The 17,388-nt window shown below is 43.3% G+C and overlaps 1 protein-coding gene across 3 annotated transcripts in view; it reads left to right on the top strand.

Annotated features, from left to right (window-relative positions):
- ITGA6 (integrin subunit alpha 6) overlaps window positions 1–17,388 on the top strand; it is a 67,186-nt gene that overhangs the window by 17,269 nt on the left and 32,529 nt on the right. For all 3 annotated transcript variants that reach the window (XR_014517654.1, XM_083467886.1, XM_083467887.1), the window contains exons 2-5: window positions 5,694–5,821; window positions 7,328–7,407; window positions 10,936–11,191; window positions 15,558–15,689. Coding sequence is in view for 2 of the 3 variants with exons in the window: in XM_083467886.1 (XP_083324012.1) it covers window positions 5,694–5,821; window positions 7,328–7,407; window positions 10,936–11,191; window positions 15,558–15,689 (596 nt within the window). In the remaining variant the exon portion in view is untranslated. The remainder of the gene's footprint in view (window positions 1–5,693; window positions 5,822–7,327; window positions 7,408–10,935; window positions 11,192–15,557; window positions 15,690–17,388) is intronic.

Below are 17,388 nucleotides of genomic sequence, written 5' to 3'. Positions count from 1 at the left end.
AGCAGACTTTTAAGAACGATCTAACCTTGAAAACGTAAGTCAGCTTCAATAACAGCAGCAAAAAGCAAAAAACTCAGAAAGAGCAGCATTAACAAGCACCCTACTCTTTCAAACACTTCTTTTATTTGTTTTGTGCTTGGAAAACCATCATGGTAATGGATGGGCAAATTGACTTTGGGGAGAACCACCACCAAGAAGTCTCTGTCTCCGTTAGCCAGCCACCTTGCCTTGGAAAGGGGTAGGGAGAGGGAGAAAGTACTAAAAGTTGGACCCTGGTGGGAATTTTTAACAACCAGGCAGGTTCATATGGAGACCAGTGCTTTGTGGATCACAACCAACATACTGAATTGTGCCAGAAAACAAACTGATAGCCAGCAATGCTGTTTTACTATCATATATTGTTGCTTTGCTGTCTCATTTCAATATGGCGTTGGCAACTTATTTCAGCATCCTCTCTGTCACTTAAAAATGTGAGTGGATACCAAAGTTTCCATTGAAATAGGTGTAGAAAAACCAGCTGTCCTAGCAATTCTAAGTGGAGGTAGAATTCTTGTGGACTATTGCTTGTTATGACAGGACGCAGGTGGCGCTGTGGGTTAAACCACAGAGCCTAGGACTTGCCAATCAGAAGGTCAGTGGTTCAAATCCCCACAACGGGGTGAGCTCCTGTTGCTCAGTCCCTGCTCCTGCCAACCTAGCAGTTCGAAAGTGCGTCAAAGTGCAAGTAGATAAATAGGTACCGCTCCGGCGGGAAGGTAAACGGCGTTTCCGTGCGCTGCTCTGGTTCGCCAGAAGCAGCTTAGTCATGCTGGCCACTTGACCTGGAAGCTGTATGCTGGCTCCCACAGCCAGTCAAGTGAGATGAGCGCCACGACTGGACCTAATGCTCAGGGGTCCCTTTACCTTTACCTATTGCTTGTTATAGTTTTGGGACCATTCACTCAACTGAACAGCACTAATTTTTACCCATAGACTCCAGAGAAATCAAGAGTGTGACTAAATATCTAGGTATGTATGTATGTATGTATGTATGTATGTATGTATGTATGTACTTAAAAGCGGTTATATAATTTTTAAAATTAAAAAAAAAATCTTTTATGTGATTGTATAACTAGGGAGAGCTTCAACAAGGCTGCTTCATAAATGTTAACATAATCAACTTCTTTTTATCATTTCTCGTATGTCTAATAACAGAACAGAGCGCTTTCTAGATCCAGCTCTATCCTGTCAGGGTCCCCCATCGCAACAAAAATAAAACAGGACATTGTCCGCTTCACTTTCTCAGTTCTTTGGCAACCTAATATAAACTAACATTTTGTAAAGCCACAAAGTGTGGCAATTCCCACCATTCCTTTTTCTTTCTTGTTAAAAATCTAGCCAGAGAGGATTTACCAGGCAGTCCCATTATAACTGGGAAAAGAACTAGTAAAACCAAAGTGAGATGGAAGCAGAATAAAAATGAGGTAAAAATAAAAGATGTCTTCTCACAGCGAGGGAGGAGAGCCATACCGAAAACACAGAGCTATCAAATGAATGGTTTGGCGCCGAATATTTCACTCTGAAAGACAATTACAGCTCAGGCCTTGCTGTTGATTTCAGTGGGAATTTAGCTACCAGCCTTTGGTTTGGGTGTAGAAAGCCCTACAGAGTTTGGAACCAGAATACCTGAAAGATAGGCACCTCACCCTTTATATGCTCTATTGATCACTGTGTTCTGTGTTCCTACCAATACCGCCTTAACTAGGAGGTCCATTCTGCACAATGTAGGAAATGGGGATGGTCAAAATGTAAACGAAGGGGACATTGGTCAGGTGAAAAGGGGAAAGGGAATGTGGAAGAAGGGAGGGTGGCAAGCAGGAGTGGCAACCCTTAGTCTTATATATTTGTGTTTCTCTTAACATTTAGGTCTTATTAGAGACTACTGTATCTTAAAGACAGCATATCCCAACTCTGTTTTTTTTTTAATAAAATATTTATTAAATTTTCACAAATTATATAAACAAACACAACAATTCAAGCAAACACACATACAAGAAAAAACAAGCATAATTTCAAATCCTTATTTTCTTAAAACTTACTTCCCCGACCTCCTCATACCTTCCCTTTCTGCGTTCCAGTTTCAAATATTCAGTTCAGCAAATCCTCACCCCTTACTTTTATGTAATTATTAGCCTTTCTTTTCTTTTAACTTAATCTTTACAGCTGTAATCCATTTAATTTCTAAAACCGCATCATTCTAACACTCATTGATTTTACAATGTTTCTTAAGATAGTTCTTGAATTTCTTCCAATCTTCTTCTGCCGTCTCCTTTCCCTGGTCTCGGATTCTGCCAGTCATTTCTGCCAATCCCATATAGTCTATCACCTTCATCTGCCATTCTTCCAAGGTGGGTAGCATATCCCAACTCTGGACTGCTGTTGCGAATTGGAACGAACCTTTTATGAGTTCCGTATCTGTGTATACCTGGTCGGGGTTTTGTGTCTCACGGTCTTTCCAATGAATAGTCCAATAAATAGTCATTGAAAGTTGTTGTCGAAAATGAACCTGTTGCCTTTGGGTTTCATAAGGTGGTGTAGCAATGGAGATTTTAAGGCTCGCAAAAATAAAAGCTGTGGGTTTTCTCAATTCTCTTTCCGTCCTGCCACCCAGACAGGTTTTCCGTTGACCAATGGTGGTGGTCCAGTGAACTTTAAGCCTACTTAGGTTAAGCCAGCGATGAGGTGGAGCTCGATAAAATTTTTGAATTGTCCTGAGAATGTTCCTCAAGACAAACCCAAGTCAGTTAGACACACACACTGTGTGTGGGTGGGTTGAAGTTCAAAAGGAAATGCATATTTGCTTAGGGAACACCCAGTCCTGTCAGCCAACAGCTACTAGCGTGCTTATCAGCGGCATGTGATAAATTTCACCTTGATTCCTCTTTTATTGCCCTTTAAATATATGTGCTATAAAAGAAACTTGTAGGCATATTTCATTTCCTCCCTTTCTTAAAAAGTAAAAGTAAAATATATTTGTATGCACGTATTACACACACACACACGCTTATACAGTGGTACCTCAGGTTACATACGCTTCAGGTTACAGCCTCCGCTAACCCAGAAATAGTACCTCGGGTTAAGAACTTTGCTTCAGGATGAGAACAGAAATTGGGCTCCGGTGGCGCAGCGGCTGCAGGAGGCCCCATTACCTAAAGTGGTGCTTCAGGTTAAGAACAGTTTCAGGTTAAGAACGGACCTCCAGAACGAATTAAGTATTTAACCCGAGGTACCACTGTACACATATATATTTAATAACTTTGGTTTCTTCTACATTTGACTTCTTTCGGTCTGATCCTGTGCTTTCTGTCTTACAAGTAAATGCCACTGAGTTCAGTGGAACTTGAAGGTAGAGCAGTTCCAGGGAATCTTTTTTGGAGAAGAAGTTTTTACTTTCTTTCCAAGGAGCTGAAGAGGAAGATGATTCAATGGTTATTCATAATAATACAGGTTGTGAAAAGTCTAGTGAAATGGATTGACAGGCGGTACAGGACAAACACTTCAGACAGTGTTGATTAATTTATTGAATTCACGGCCATAAAATATGGGCATGACCTCTGGCTTTTAATGACTTTTAAAGAAAGGGATTAGATTAGACATTTCCATGGAGGACGGGTCTTTCAGAGACTGCAAGTCAGGGCAGCTGAATGAAACAGGCCTGTCCAGAGAGAGAATATGCAGAGACAAACACTCAGTAATGACATTACCAAGGGTAAAGTTGGGAGGCCACCTTGGATATACATTTGACCCTGACTGTCTACATATTTCTCCCCCCACTGACCCTTCATAGCAGAAGTGGCGGGTCCTGCTTCAAAACTGGGACCGTTTCTAGCAAGTAAATGTGTGGTGCTGCCATATTCAGGATTGGACTCGTTGTTGACATCCATCTTGTCTCAAAAGACAATGGAGTGCGCCTCTGGGGTTGAAGTCCAATGGCTGCATTAGCAGCACTGAAGGGACCTCCCTGTGGCACAAGCCTGGGGCTCCGTACAGTGGTACTTCAGGTTACATACGCTTCAGGTTACATACGCTTCAGGTTACAGACTCCGCTAACCCAGAAATAGTGCTTCAGGTTAAGAACTTTGCTTCAGGGTGAGAACAGAAATTGTGCTCCGGCGGCGCGGCAGCAGCAGGAGGCCCCATTAGCTAAAGTGGTGCTTCAGGTTAAGAACAGTTTCAGGTTTAGAACGGACCTCCGGAACGAATTAAGGACTTAACCCGAGGTACCACTGTATATGGAAGTCCTGGGCTTCCCAGATGACAAGACTCCTCCCTGGTGTGGGTAGTGGTTAAGAGCGGTAGACTCGTAATCTGGTGAACGGGGTTCGCTTCCCCGCTCTTCCACATGCAGCTGCTGGGTGACCTTGGGCCAGTCACACTTCTCTGAAGTCTCTCAGCCCCACTCACCTCACAGAGTGTTTGTTGTGGGGGAGGAAGGGAAAGGAGAATGTTAGCCGCTTTGAGACTCCTTTGGGTAGTGATAAAGCGGGATATCAAATCCAAACTCTTCTTCTTCTTCCTCCCCTCTCGGCCTCACCGATGTGATCCAAAGGAAAGCAGAGCAATACGTTTGGCACCTGCTTGATGGCACGTTTTGCCAAAAGGAGGCATACAAGGCATCATCCAGCCGTCTTATGGACGCCCCTCCAGATTTGTGTAGGGCAGTGGTGTCCAAACTTTTTTCAAAGAGGGCCAGATTTGATGAAGGGAAGGGCCGTGAGGGCGTACCAATCCACATTGTTGACCTTTTTTTAGGATTTTACCCCAATAAATAAACTGCCACAGGAGCTGGATTAAACCAACCGGCGGGCCGCATTAGGCCCCCAAAACGGACTTTGGACATGCCTGGGGTAGAGTGATGGGGTCTGGCTTTGGGTGGGGGTCAAAAGCAGCCTTCAAGGCATCTCTTTCTGCCCTTTAAGACTCTCACCAGTCCACACTTATCTTAGTCCTTTTTCTATTCAAAACCTCATTCCAAATAAAAAAATCCATTGGAGATAGAAAATTAGCTCACCAGGGCTCACTAGGCCTGCTCTGCTGGCTTTTTATTTGGAGGGAGTTGGAGGAGCATTTAAATAGCAACGGGCGTAGTTACCTGCTGTCTGAAGTGGTATGATCCATACTGCTATCATACCATTACTCTTACCACCTTGTTCTGCTGAACTTGTAGATAAGACCCAAGTTCAGTTTTAGGACAATATGTTATTTGTGGGAAACAGCCGGTGCCATCCAAACTAGACAGAAGCGGAATTGTAAAACAAATAAATATAAAATGTATGCATATAGTCGTACCTTGGAAGTCGAACGGAATCCGTTGGACTTCCAAAACGTTCAGAAACCAAAGCACGGCTTCTGATTGGCTGAAGGAAGCTCCTGCAGCCAATCAGAAACTGCGGAAGCCCCGTCGGATGGTCAGCTTCCAAAAATAGTTCACAAACTGGAACAGTCACTTCCGGGTTTGCGGCATTCGGGAGCCAAAACGTTTGAGAACTAAGCTGTTCAAAAACCAAGGTACGATTGTATCTATCTATTGCATTTTATTTTCTTCTGCAATTTTTTGGAAGTTCAGCTTTCCTCCACCTCGGTTTTGGCATTTCCTTTTGCGAAATTCCCCCACTGTCCATTCCTCAGACGAAGTTCTGTTTGTCTTTTAACAGGTTGCTGGTTGGTGCCCCTCGGGAAAGAGGTTTCCCGTCACAGCTAGCCAATAGAACTGGAGGGTTGTATAGCTGTGACATCGCAACTCCAAATGCAAAATGCACACGGATAAAATTTGATGAGAAAGGTGAGCTCAGCAATATCTAGGCTTCGTTCTGTTCTGTTTTACGCAAGGTTCAAACGCTCATTTTTTAAAAAAAAATTATAATAAACCATTTAGGAGGGGTGGAATCTTATTTGTTGCTTTAATTTATGCTCTGGGAAGTTATTGACCATTATTTGACAACAGTGCCATGGTGCCTCTGACTAAGACATGGGCACAGAACCCATATTTACCTAAATCAGCCTGGTATGCTGTTGGGCGACTCTCATTCATTTCTAGGAAGGTTACGCCAAAGTACTTTCTGATGCTTATGTGGTTTTTAATAAAGCAAGTTTTTATTAAAGCTTTTCATAATACAAGAAGATAAATAACATAACAAATGTTGGTGCTGACCTTTAAAGTCCTAAACGGCCTCGGCCCAATATAAGGAGCGTCTCCACCCCCATCGTTCAGCCCACACACTGAGGCCCAGCTCCGAGGGCCTTCTGGCGGTTTTCTCCCTGCAAGATGCGAGGTTACAGGGAACCAGGCAGAGGCCCTCCCATCAGATGTCAAGGAAATAAACAACTATCTGACTTTTAGAAGACATCTGAAGGCAGCCCTGTTTAGGAAAGTTTTTAATGTCTGAGGTTTTATTGTATTTTTAATATTCTGTTGGGAGCTGCCCAGAGTGGCTGGGGAAATTATTATTATTATTATTATTATTATTATTATTATTATTATTATTATTTCTGTTGGGAGTCACCCAGAGTGGCTGGGGAAACCCAGCCAGATGGGTGGGGTATAAATAAATTATTATTATTATTATTATTATTATTATTATTATTATTATTATTATACTAAAGAAAAACATACAAAGGGGGGGGAAAAAACTCCCTCTCTCAAAATGTCTCACCCAGAAAGTGGTGGACACTCCCAGCTTTCACCTGGAAGCGTTCCTTTTTCTTCCAGTCTCTCATCCTGGGAGGGCTTCCCTTCCTCTCACTGCCATTACGTTTGGATTTCCCCAGACATTACTGGGATTTCAAAGGCCGAATTGACATGTGTGTGTGTGGAAACGCAACTTTCCGGTTTCTCCGGGGGGGGGGGGAAGCTTAACAATTTTTGGGTCTTTCTTAGAAAAAAAAAGCTCAATTAAGGCACTAGAGGAGTCACAGCTTCATTATATAGCTCTGCAAATCACTTAATCCTCTCAAAATTGAATATAATATTAATATTCCCAGACCGAAATGTCCGTAGTGATGCTCATTTGAACCGTCCTGTGTGAATATTGTAGGCAAACACTGCCATCTAAAGACAGTTTCAGGTACTGAATGAATATATGGTTCAATCATATGCATGCTTACTCGGAAGTAAACCCCACTGAGTCCAACGAGACTTTCCTCCAGGTAAATTGTGTATAGAATTGTAGCCTTACCTGTCAGCGGAGTCGTAGTTGAAATAATATGTTTGTAAGTCACTAGAGAAATGTTATTTTAGAAGTTGGGTGTTTTTTTAAAAAAGCAAAATCACCTTGTGATAATTTTTCAGCTGATTTGAGTAAAGAAAGCAAGGAAGACCAATGGATGGGTGTTACTGTCCAGAGTCAAGGGCCTGGGGGAAAAGTCGTGGTAAGTTCTCCATGAATCACTATTCGGCAAACATTTTGTTAATGGTATTTCTCACTACATTTTTTTTTAATTATTCAAAATTATAACAAGACATATTATCCAAAAACATATTATCCTTGTTCCCCCCCCCCATTTTTCCTCCCTCCCCCCTCCCACACAACCCCCCCCCCGGCTTCCCTCAGTTCCAGTCTTTGGTTTCTCTAAGAATGCTGTTTTCTGCATGTTACAAAGTTGTATAGATCCTCAAACTATTTAGCTGATTATTATTGTCAGGGGTTCAGGAGCAGAGGCGAGGGCAAGGGAGGAAACAGAGAGCGAGGGGGAGGAGGCAGAAGAAAAGATGAGTGATGACGACGACCCGAGATCTCCGAGTCTTTCCAGTGAATCAGAAGATTCACAGAAAGGAGCACCAGTGGCCAGGGCAAGGGGGGAGACTAGGGGGACACCCCAGGAAGATAGAGCCAGAGGGGACTCAGAGGGGAGCAGTTGGAAATCGGGACCAGCGTCACCGCCAGAGAGCAGGGAAGAGGAAGGGCGCCAGGGATCAAGCGCTGGCAGCTCACAACAGGAGGGAGGGCACGAGTCAGGAGTGGCCACACCTCCATCGGGGAGCGAAGAGACGGTTAGACGGAAGGTGGAAGGTTGGGCGCGCGCGCCAAGTTCAAATGCACAGGAAGGTGGCGCAGTAGGCAGCCCGGAAAGGGAGCCAGGTCCTAAAGCCCGGCGCAAGGAGACAGGAGGGTCCGGGGGGTCAGCGTCAGAAGAATCCCGGAAGGAAGAGACCCCGGGGGGCAGAGGGACCCAGAGAAGAACAGTCAGGCGGAAAAGGTGGAGCAGGGCTAGGATATTAAGTTGGTGTACAAGGGGCGGAGACTCAGACGGAGCTTCGCCGATCTAAGCATAAGACGTAGAGTTGCGCGCAGCAGCTTGAGAATGGAAACTGTAACTCAATAAAGACTTTTATTTAATGATCGCTGGCTAGCGTGATCCTCTGTGAGCTAGGATCTGGAAGCAACTCTGACAATTATCAATAAAACGTTTGTGAATGTTTATTCAAAACCTTCCAAAGACGCTTTGTTGCGTCTTCAGATACTTTGTAAAGGGTTCCCATTCATCCTTAAAGTCACAGTTATCCTTGTCCCGTAGCTTATATGTCAGTTTTGCCAGTTCTGCATAGTCCGTCAATTTTTCTTGCCATGATTCTTTAGTTGGCATTTCTTCAGTCTTCCATCCTTGTGCTACCAAAACTCTCGCGGCCGTTGTCGCATACATGAAGATGTTTTTCAACTTTTTTGGCAGGTCTTTCCCTACAATCCCCAACAAAAATGTTTTTAACAAAGGTTAAATGGAACATTTTCTTCAATTCGTTGTAAATCATTTCCCAGAATTTTTTAATTACCTTACAATCCCACCACATATGATAAAATGTCCCCTCCTTTTCCTTACACTTCCAACATATATTTGAACTAGTTTTGTACATTTTCCCTAACTGCACTGGTGTTGTGTACCATCTGTACATCATCTTCATGTAATTCTCCTTCAATAGGGAACAGTCTGTAAATTTTAAGTCAGTTTTCCATAATTTAACCCAATCTTCAATCATAATGTTGTGCCCTACATCTTCTGCCCATTTAATCATAACTGATTTTACCTCTTCATCTTTCGTCTCCCATTCTAATAGTATGCTATATGCGGCCTTCAGTAGTTTCACTTTCCCTTCAATCACTTCTGTTTGAAACCTAGATCTAGTATAACTAAATCCTTTCTTGCTGTCTTCTTTATGTGTTTCATATAGTTGTCAATAATGCAACCAACTTTGAAAGAACATTTTTATTTATTTCTAATTGAAAAATACTAGGAATCGACCTGAGAAATAATTTCCTCTATTTCCAGTTTTTGGACCGTGAATGCCATTGGTTATGAGGTCAAGAATGGCTACTATTATACAGTGGTGCCCCGCAAGACGAATGCCTCGCAAGACGGAAAACTCGCTAGACGAAAGAGTTTTCCGTTTTGGAGGTGCTTCGCAAAACGAATCTCCTATGGGCTTGCTTAGCAAGACGAAAATGTCTTGCGAGTTCCTGCGGTTTTTTTCCCTCCCCCCCTTTTTCTAAGCCGCTAAGCCGCTTATCAGCTGATCCGATAAGCCGCTAATAGCGCTAATCCGCTAATCCGTCAATGGGCTTGCTTTGCAAGATGAAAAAACCGCTAGACGAAGAGAATCACAGAACGGATTCTTTTCATCTTGCGAGGCACCACTGTATTACTATTGGCCACCATTATGTAGCCAGAGCAGGCTTGAAGGAAACCTGGAAGCTACAGAAGCACAAAAATATTTAGTGTGGGGGTCCTAGCAGGGAGGAACCCACGAAACAGTCCAATGGGGAGTAAGCGTGCTGAGTGGTCGTGGAATGGCAACTGAATGTTGTGGGGTGGAAATGGAGTGGTTGGAAATCGGAACAACAGCTCTCCACACCGCAACATTTTATTAGAGGTTTCACTTGCATCCTATGTATACTTCTCTTGATTATTAGTCACAGTGGTCTTCAGGTACCATTGCAACATTCATATTCTAAGGAAAAGAGAACGCATGCACAGAACCTTTAAAAAGGTTCTTTTGCTAGTGCAGAATTCAGCAGCCAGGTTTGAGCATATTACACCGATCCTGGTCCAACTGCACCGGCTACCAGTTAGTTTCTGGGCCCAACTCAAAGTGCTGGTTTTGACCTATAAAGCCTTAAACAGCTCAGGACCGCAATTCCTCAAGGACCGCCTCTTTCCATATGAACCTACCTACCCGGACCCTGAGATCATTTTCTGAGCCCCTCCTTCGTATGCCCCCTCCTCCAGAGGTCTGGAGGGTGGCAACACAAGAACAGGGCCTTCTCTGCAGTGGCTCCCCGTCTGTGGAATGCTCCCCCCAGGGAAGTTCGCCTGGCGCCTTCATTATACATACACCTTTAGGCACCAGGCAAAAACGTTCCTTTTTAACCAGGCCTTGGGTTGATTTGATTTACATCCCTTGCCCTTTTAAAATGTGTTGTTTTTTGAGGGGGGCTGTTGAGTTGTTTTTATTTTTATTATGTATTTTGTGGTTTTATATCTTGATTTTATCCTGTGAACTGCCCTGAGACCCCCAGGTATAGGGCGGTATAATAATAATAATAATAATAATAATAATAATAATAATAATAATAATGCCATCAAACTGGTGAATGCTTCACTGATACCTTCCCGTAACTGTCCTAATGAACAAATATTGTGAGGCAAAATGAAAACGCATACTTCCAGATGATTTAAAAGTCATCTGTCCTTTGGTATGGCAGCATGTTGGCTATTCAACGCAGAAGCATTCCATATCAGTGAACTTGATGTCAGCCAGTCTAGGATTGTACCCTCTTAATTCCTCAGCCCTACCAAACTCCATATAGTTGCCCTGTTGAAATGCCAGTGGCCCCTTTTCGTTTCTCTTGCGGATAAGGCAGCTCAGCTTTGCTTATTGCCTACGGTGTTCTTAATGCCTTGCAGACTTGTGCCCATCGCTATGAGAAAAGGCAGTACGTCAACACGATCCAGGAAACTCGAGATATCATTGGAAAGTGCTACGTGCTGAATCAGGACCTCTCCAGCAGCGAGGAAATGGGTGGAGAGGATTGGAGCTTTTGCGATGGCCGGTTGCGAGGCCACGAGAAGTTTGGCTCCTGCCAGCAAGGCGTAGCTGCCACTTTTACCAGAGATTTTCATTATGTTGTGTTCGGGGCACCGGGTGCTTATAACTGGAAAGGTATGGCTTGGATTTTTCTTCAAATATCACTCCTGCGGGGTAGCTTAGTCAGTAGAGGATGAAACTCTGAATCTCAGGGTTGTGGATTCGAGCCCCACGTTGGGCAAAAAGGGGATGGATTAGATGATCCTCGTGATTTCTTCCAGTGCTACGATTCTATTATTTCTGTTGTCTGTCTGTCTGCTGTTTCAGTATCGACAACTTTGTTATTTGTAGATTCTTGATCTGTATACCCCCCCCACCTACATTGATGCTCTTTCCCCCAAAATCAAAACGTTAGGTGTACAGTGGTACCTTGGTACCTTGGTACTCAAATGGCTTGGCTCCCGAAAAAATCAGCTCCCAAACACAGCAAACCCAGAAGTGATATCTGGAAGTTTGTGAACTTTTTTTGGAATCCAAACGTCGGCTCCCTCGACCTGAAAAGCAAGATGAGTGTCGCAACCCCATAGTCGCCTTTGACTGAACTTAACCGTCCAGGGGTCCTTTACCTTTACCTTTTATAGGACGGCCATACTCACTACAGGCATGTGGCCCTCAAAGGGTTGACCAAGGGTAAATTCGGCCTCCAGAACAAAAAAGGGTTAGTTGCCACAGCCTAGATCACTGTTAATTTTTTTGTAGCCAAGTAAAGTGTTTTGGAAAGTGGCAGAAGGATATATCTAAGTTTGTCTGGCAGGGCAAAAAGCCCCGAATAAAATTTAAAATACTAACTGACTCAAAAGAAAGAGGGGGGTTTGCCCTGCCGGATTTAAGGTTGTACTATGAAGCTGCAGCCTTCTGCTGGTTGAAGGATTGGTTCTTGTTGGAAAACACTGATGTCCTAGACCTGGAAGGGTTTGACAATGTTTATGGTTGGCATGCATACTTGTGGTATGACAAGGCAAAGGTTCATAAATTGTTCAAAAACCATATTGTCAGAAAATCAATATTTGCTGTATGGATGAAGTACAAGGATTTACTAGAAAGTAAAACCCCGAGGTGGTTATCACCAGTGGAAGCCAAAGTTTCCAAAAAAAGGCCCAATATGGAGGCCTACTGGCCAAAATATTGGGAATTAATTGAAAGAGTTGGAGACAACTGGAAGCTCCAAAGCCAAGACAAATTAAAAAATAAGGTGCGAGACTGGCTACATTATGCTCAAATGCAAGAGGTTTTCAAAATGGATAAAAAAGTTGGTTTCCAGGTGGAGAAATCGAAACTAGAGACGGAGTTATTAGAACCCAAAACTAAGGTACTTTCGAGAATGTATAACTTGCTGCTTAAATGGAATACACAGGATGAGACAGTTAAATCGGCTATGATAAAATGGGCACAGGATGTAGGACATAACATTATGTCTGAGGACTGGGAAAGGTTATGGAACACCGGTATGAAATTCACGGCATGTAGTGCCTTGAAAGAGAACATTATGAAAATGGTATACCGGTGGTACATGACCCCAGTCAAGTTGGCTAAAATATACCACCTGTCTGATAATAAGTGTTGGAAATGTAAGGAGGAAGAAGGGACATTCTTTCACCTCTGGTGGACCTGCCCGAAAGTAAAGGCCTTCTGGGAAATGATATACAATGAGTTGAAAAAGGTATTTAAATATACCTTTCTTAAGAAACCAGAGGCCTTTCTGCTGGGCATGGTGGACCGGAAGGTGCCAAAGAAGGATAGAACTCTGTTTATGTATGCGACAACAGCAGCAAGGATCCTTATCGCAAAGTACTGGAAGACACCAGATTTACCCACACTGGAGGACTGGCAGACACAGTTGTTGGACTACATGGAGTTGGCAGAAATGACTGGCAGAATTCGAGATCTGACCGAAGAAACAATAGAGGAGGACTGGAAAAAATTCAAGGATTATTTGCAAAAATATTATAAGTTGTTTGAATGTTAAGATTGTGCATGATTAGGAAACGTCACGCTTCCGCAACCTATTTAAGCAAGGGATAAAATAAGCCTAGATAAAAAAGAAAAGGAAACAAATTTGAAACAATATATTATGTTTATTGTGAAGGTACCAAAAGTAAACTACAAACTTTCGAAATTGGTAACATAATAAAGTCAAAGATACAATAAGTTATGAAACAAGGTAACAAATTGCTGATCAGGTTAGAACAATGAATGCAATGTTGGGAAGATGTGGGGAGGTCCAAAAGAAAGTAAATTTATGAAACATGATGTGTAACATATTTTTTTTCTTTTTTCATTTTTCTTTATATATAAAAAAAATGTTTCTTGCATGTTACTATGTAAACTAATTTGTGAACCTATGAAAAGGAACGCAATAAAAAATTTTATAAAAAAAAAAAAAAAAAATGCACTCAGTTGGGGGGAAAGTGTTTGAAAAATAAAACGACAGTTATAGTAGTAGTAAATAAATAAATCCTGTTGAATTTTGTGGCCTCCAAATTAAATAAAAGCCGATGGATTGGTTTGTGCTTACTTAGGCTAAAAAGCTGTGAAATACCACCTTTCTTTTTTAAAACAACAAGGTTGTTGTTGTGGCCTTCTATTCTCCTCTGACCTTTCTCCTTTGCAAAACTAGCAGCGTGCCCCTGTGCCCGGCACGTGAACCATGCAAAACCCTTGACCCTTGGTGTAAGGTGTACTTGAGATTACCCTTCCAAATTCTGAAAACTGGACCACCCTGGTGCGGTGCGTCAAATAAAGAGCCATTGCTTTAGTTGAATTGCAGGTACTTATTGCCGCAGCGCTTGGTTTGAAGAGTGCTCTTTTACAGCCCAGAGGAAAAACACACAGGTTTGTTTAGTCGAGAGCGTATTGTATACCTGTCAAAACCGAAGTGCTTCCTTTCTAAATAGTGCAGAAGTGTGTTTTCATAATTAGGGGACGGCTCTTTACCTAAGCAACAGCAGCAGCAGGGATTTAACATAATGGACATTTTTAAATGTTGTGGTATTAGTGCGTGGAAAAAAAAAGTTTATAACAAACATCCACGCTGAAGAGTCTTTGCGAAATGCCACCTGTCATTTGCAGATGCAGATAAACAGGATCCTCCCTGTTACTGCAGCCCGTCCCAATTTGTCCACATGTTGTTGCAGTGCATGTCTGTTGGTCACGCTGGTAGGGGGCCGATGGGACTTATAGACCCAAACAGCTGGAGGGCACCACTTTGGGAAAGGCCACGTACTTTTAAAAAAAAATCTCCCCTTGACCCAGTGTTCCACATCACTTGCCTTCTGTTTTAGCTAGGACAATTCCTGATTTTAAATGACTTGTCTGTGGACTTTGGACTCAGAATGTGACTTCCTGAGTAACTTAGCTTTTCATTATCAGCACAAATCACTTAGTTTTTTTGTATCAACCCTCAGGGTTGTGGAAGTAAAGCTGCCCTTGCCGAAGGTGGAGGATGGCTGAGGGAACATAAGGTGCTGAGGACCTCCCTCTTGGAGGATGATTTGGCGCGCCAGAGGAAAACTCCTTTGCCATTATTGTGCCGTTGCCAGTTCTGTGCTGTTTGTACACTGGGGCTCGGAAGAGGCCATTTTGAGGGTGGGTGGGTGTGTCAAAAGAGCACCCCAAGTTCCCTTGTTCCCCTGACAGCCACCACATGGTCCAAAACCTAGAGTTGTGCTCTCAGTTCCATCCCATTAGAATTGAAGGTGGTGGAGTTGAGAGAACAATACAAGAGAAAAGTTATGTCTTCTCTTTCTCTTCTTACTTGGCCAATTTTCCTTGGTTATCGCAGCTTAGGACCGCGATACCTCCAGGACCACCTCTCTTTCTCTCTCTCGCTGTCTCTGAACCCACCTGGCCCCTGAGATCCTCTTCTGAGGCCCTTCTTTGTGTGTCTCCTCCCTGAAAGATCCGGAGGGTGGCAACACAAGAACGGGGCCTTCTCTGCAGTGGCTCCCCACTCGTGGAATGCTGTCTCTAGTGAGATTCGGCCGGCACCTTCGTTATCCACCTTTAAGGCAAAAACTTTCCTCTGTAAACAGAACTTTGCCCGATTGATATCTGACGCCCTTTAAACAAGTGTTGGGGGAGGATTATTGGAATGCTTTTATTTTTATTATGTATTTTGTCTTTGTATATTGTGATTTTATGTTGTGAACCACCCTGAGACCTGCAGGTATAGGGCAGTATACAAATTTAAATAATAATAATAATAATAATAATAATAATAATAGCATCACATATTTGCTGCATCCTGCAACTTCAACCCAAGTCTAGAATGGGGTCCATTACACAGTGTTGCGTCAATGTTCCTCCCTCCCTTTCCCACAACGATTATACCATAGTTGCTTTGTCTTCTGTTTTCGTTAAAGTTTATTTTATTTCCCTCCCCCTTCCTTTGTCATTCATCCCACTTTTTTGTTCTTTGCCATTTCATATTTTTTTTCCCTAGGAGTGGTGCATGCAGAGCAAAGGAATCAGTCATATTTTGAAATGGGTATCTATGACGATGGGCCTTACGAAGTTGGCGGGGAGAACCAGCTCGATGAGAGCCTAGTTCCTGTTCCATCTAACAGTTACTTAGGTAGGACGAAGCTCTTCAGAGATCTCGAGGAAATTTCACTACCCAAATGTGGAGCGATAAAGTGAAACGCTGTTGGAAAGTAATTCAGTTACGGGCCCTCCCAACCCGCTTGCGTTTAAACCAAGAGCTTTTTGTGTGTGCCCTCCTTTGCCATTTCCACCACTGCTCTGAAGTGTAAAATGGTACTCTCGGTTGAGGTACCTCTAAGAGCTGCTAATGTAATGAGACATTTCAGAGCACCGCTGAGGACTTGCAGATTTTTACATCGAGAATTATAACCTCTCTGTTTCTCTCTCTATGTCTCTCTCTGTCTTTCTCTTTCACACACACGCGGTAAGTACTGTATGTGGATTAGTAGCCCTAAGCCATTTGACCTCAACATGTGTAGCACAGGGAAGTTTAATGAAATCCTTCGTTACTCAACAAGATTGTGATGGCTAAGAAATGACGTTCATGGTATATCTCCAGCGGATAGGGATCCTGAATTTGTCAGCTAACCTCTTTGCAATGCTTTAATGGCTAACCCCCCAAGATTGGAGGTCTTTAAGCAGAGGCTTGACAACCATATGTCAGGAGTGCTCTGATGGTGTTTCCTGCTTGGCAGGGGGTTGGACTTGATGGCCCTTGTGGTCTCTTCCATCTCTATGATTCTATGATTCTATATGGCAAATTGTCGAGATTGCATTTTTGTTCGCCCTCGCTTTCTGAGTGCCAGTTGATGCAATTTGTGCAGCGTTTTTCAACAAACGGTGAAAACAATTCCTTCTTAGCACAAACAGTGAAGAACGTCAAACAACTCACCAGCGTTTGCGCATGTCTCCTCCAAGAAGGGTAGGGGCCCTTAAGGATTGAATAGCGACCCATCTGTAAAAGCACACTTTGGGATGAGATTTTGTGGGGAACGTTTGAGCCCAAGGATGATATTTTGACATTAAAACTGATGAAGGGGATGGAAGGAAAAGTCTGTTCGTGTGTAAGCTGAGTTAATACAGTGTCATTTTTTTTTAAGCTCTGAGGCGGGATCCAAATTTACCGTATTTTTCGCTCTATAAGACGTACTTTTCCCCTCCTAAAAAGTAGGGAGAAATGTGTGTGCGTCTTATGGAGTGAATGCAGGCTGCGCAGCTTTCGCAGAAGCCAGGAGAGCAAGAGGGATTGGTGTGCGCCCATCCCTCTTGCTGTTCTGGCTTCAGGGATAGCCGCGTGAAGCCTCTTCGGGGCAACGGGAGGAATGCTCCCCCTGTCCTGAAGAGGCTTCGCACGGCTATCCTAGAAGCCAGAACAGCAAGAGGGATCGCTGCTTTTGCTGCGCAGTGATCCCTCTTGCTGTTCTGACTTCGCTTCGCTGAAGAGGTGCTGTGCAGAGAGGGAGAAAATATTTTTTCTTGTTCTCATCCTCTAAAACAAGGTGTGTCTTATGGTTGGGTGCATCTTATAGAGCGAAAAATACCGTGCTTTGCAATCCAGGACCTTTTTAACCCTCACAGCAATCTGATCAGCGGGGAGGTTTCCACGAATCTGAGTCCCATTTGCCATGAGAGAAAATCTGTAGATGTTAATGGGTATAGAAGGGTGGGAGCGCTAACCCCCAACCTCTTGTGTGGCAACAGGTCACATGCCCTGTTGCTTCAGGCAAGGCCCTAAAGGATGTAGCTTGCCTATATTTCCATTGGTAAAACGTCTGCTTTCCTTCAGGTTT

This window comes from Podarcis liolepis (genome assembly GCF_965112155.1).
Source record: "Podarcis liolepis genome assembly, chromosome: 1".
NCBI classification, from domain to species: Eukaryota; Metazoa; Chordata; class Lepidosauria; order Squamata; family Lacertidae; genus Podarcis; species Podarcis liolepis.
The sequence above is the reverse complement of the archived record's forward strand: the minus strand, read 5'-3'. Positions and strand labels throughout refer to the sequence as shown.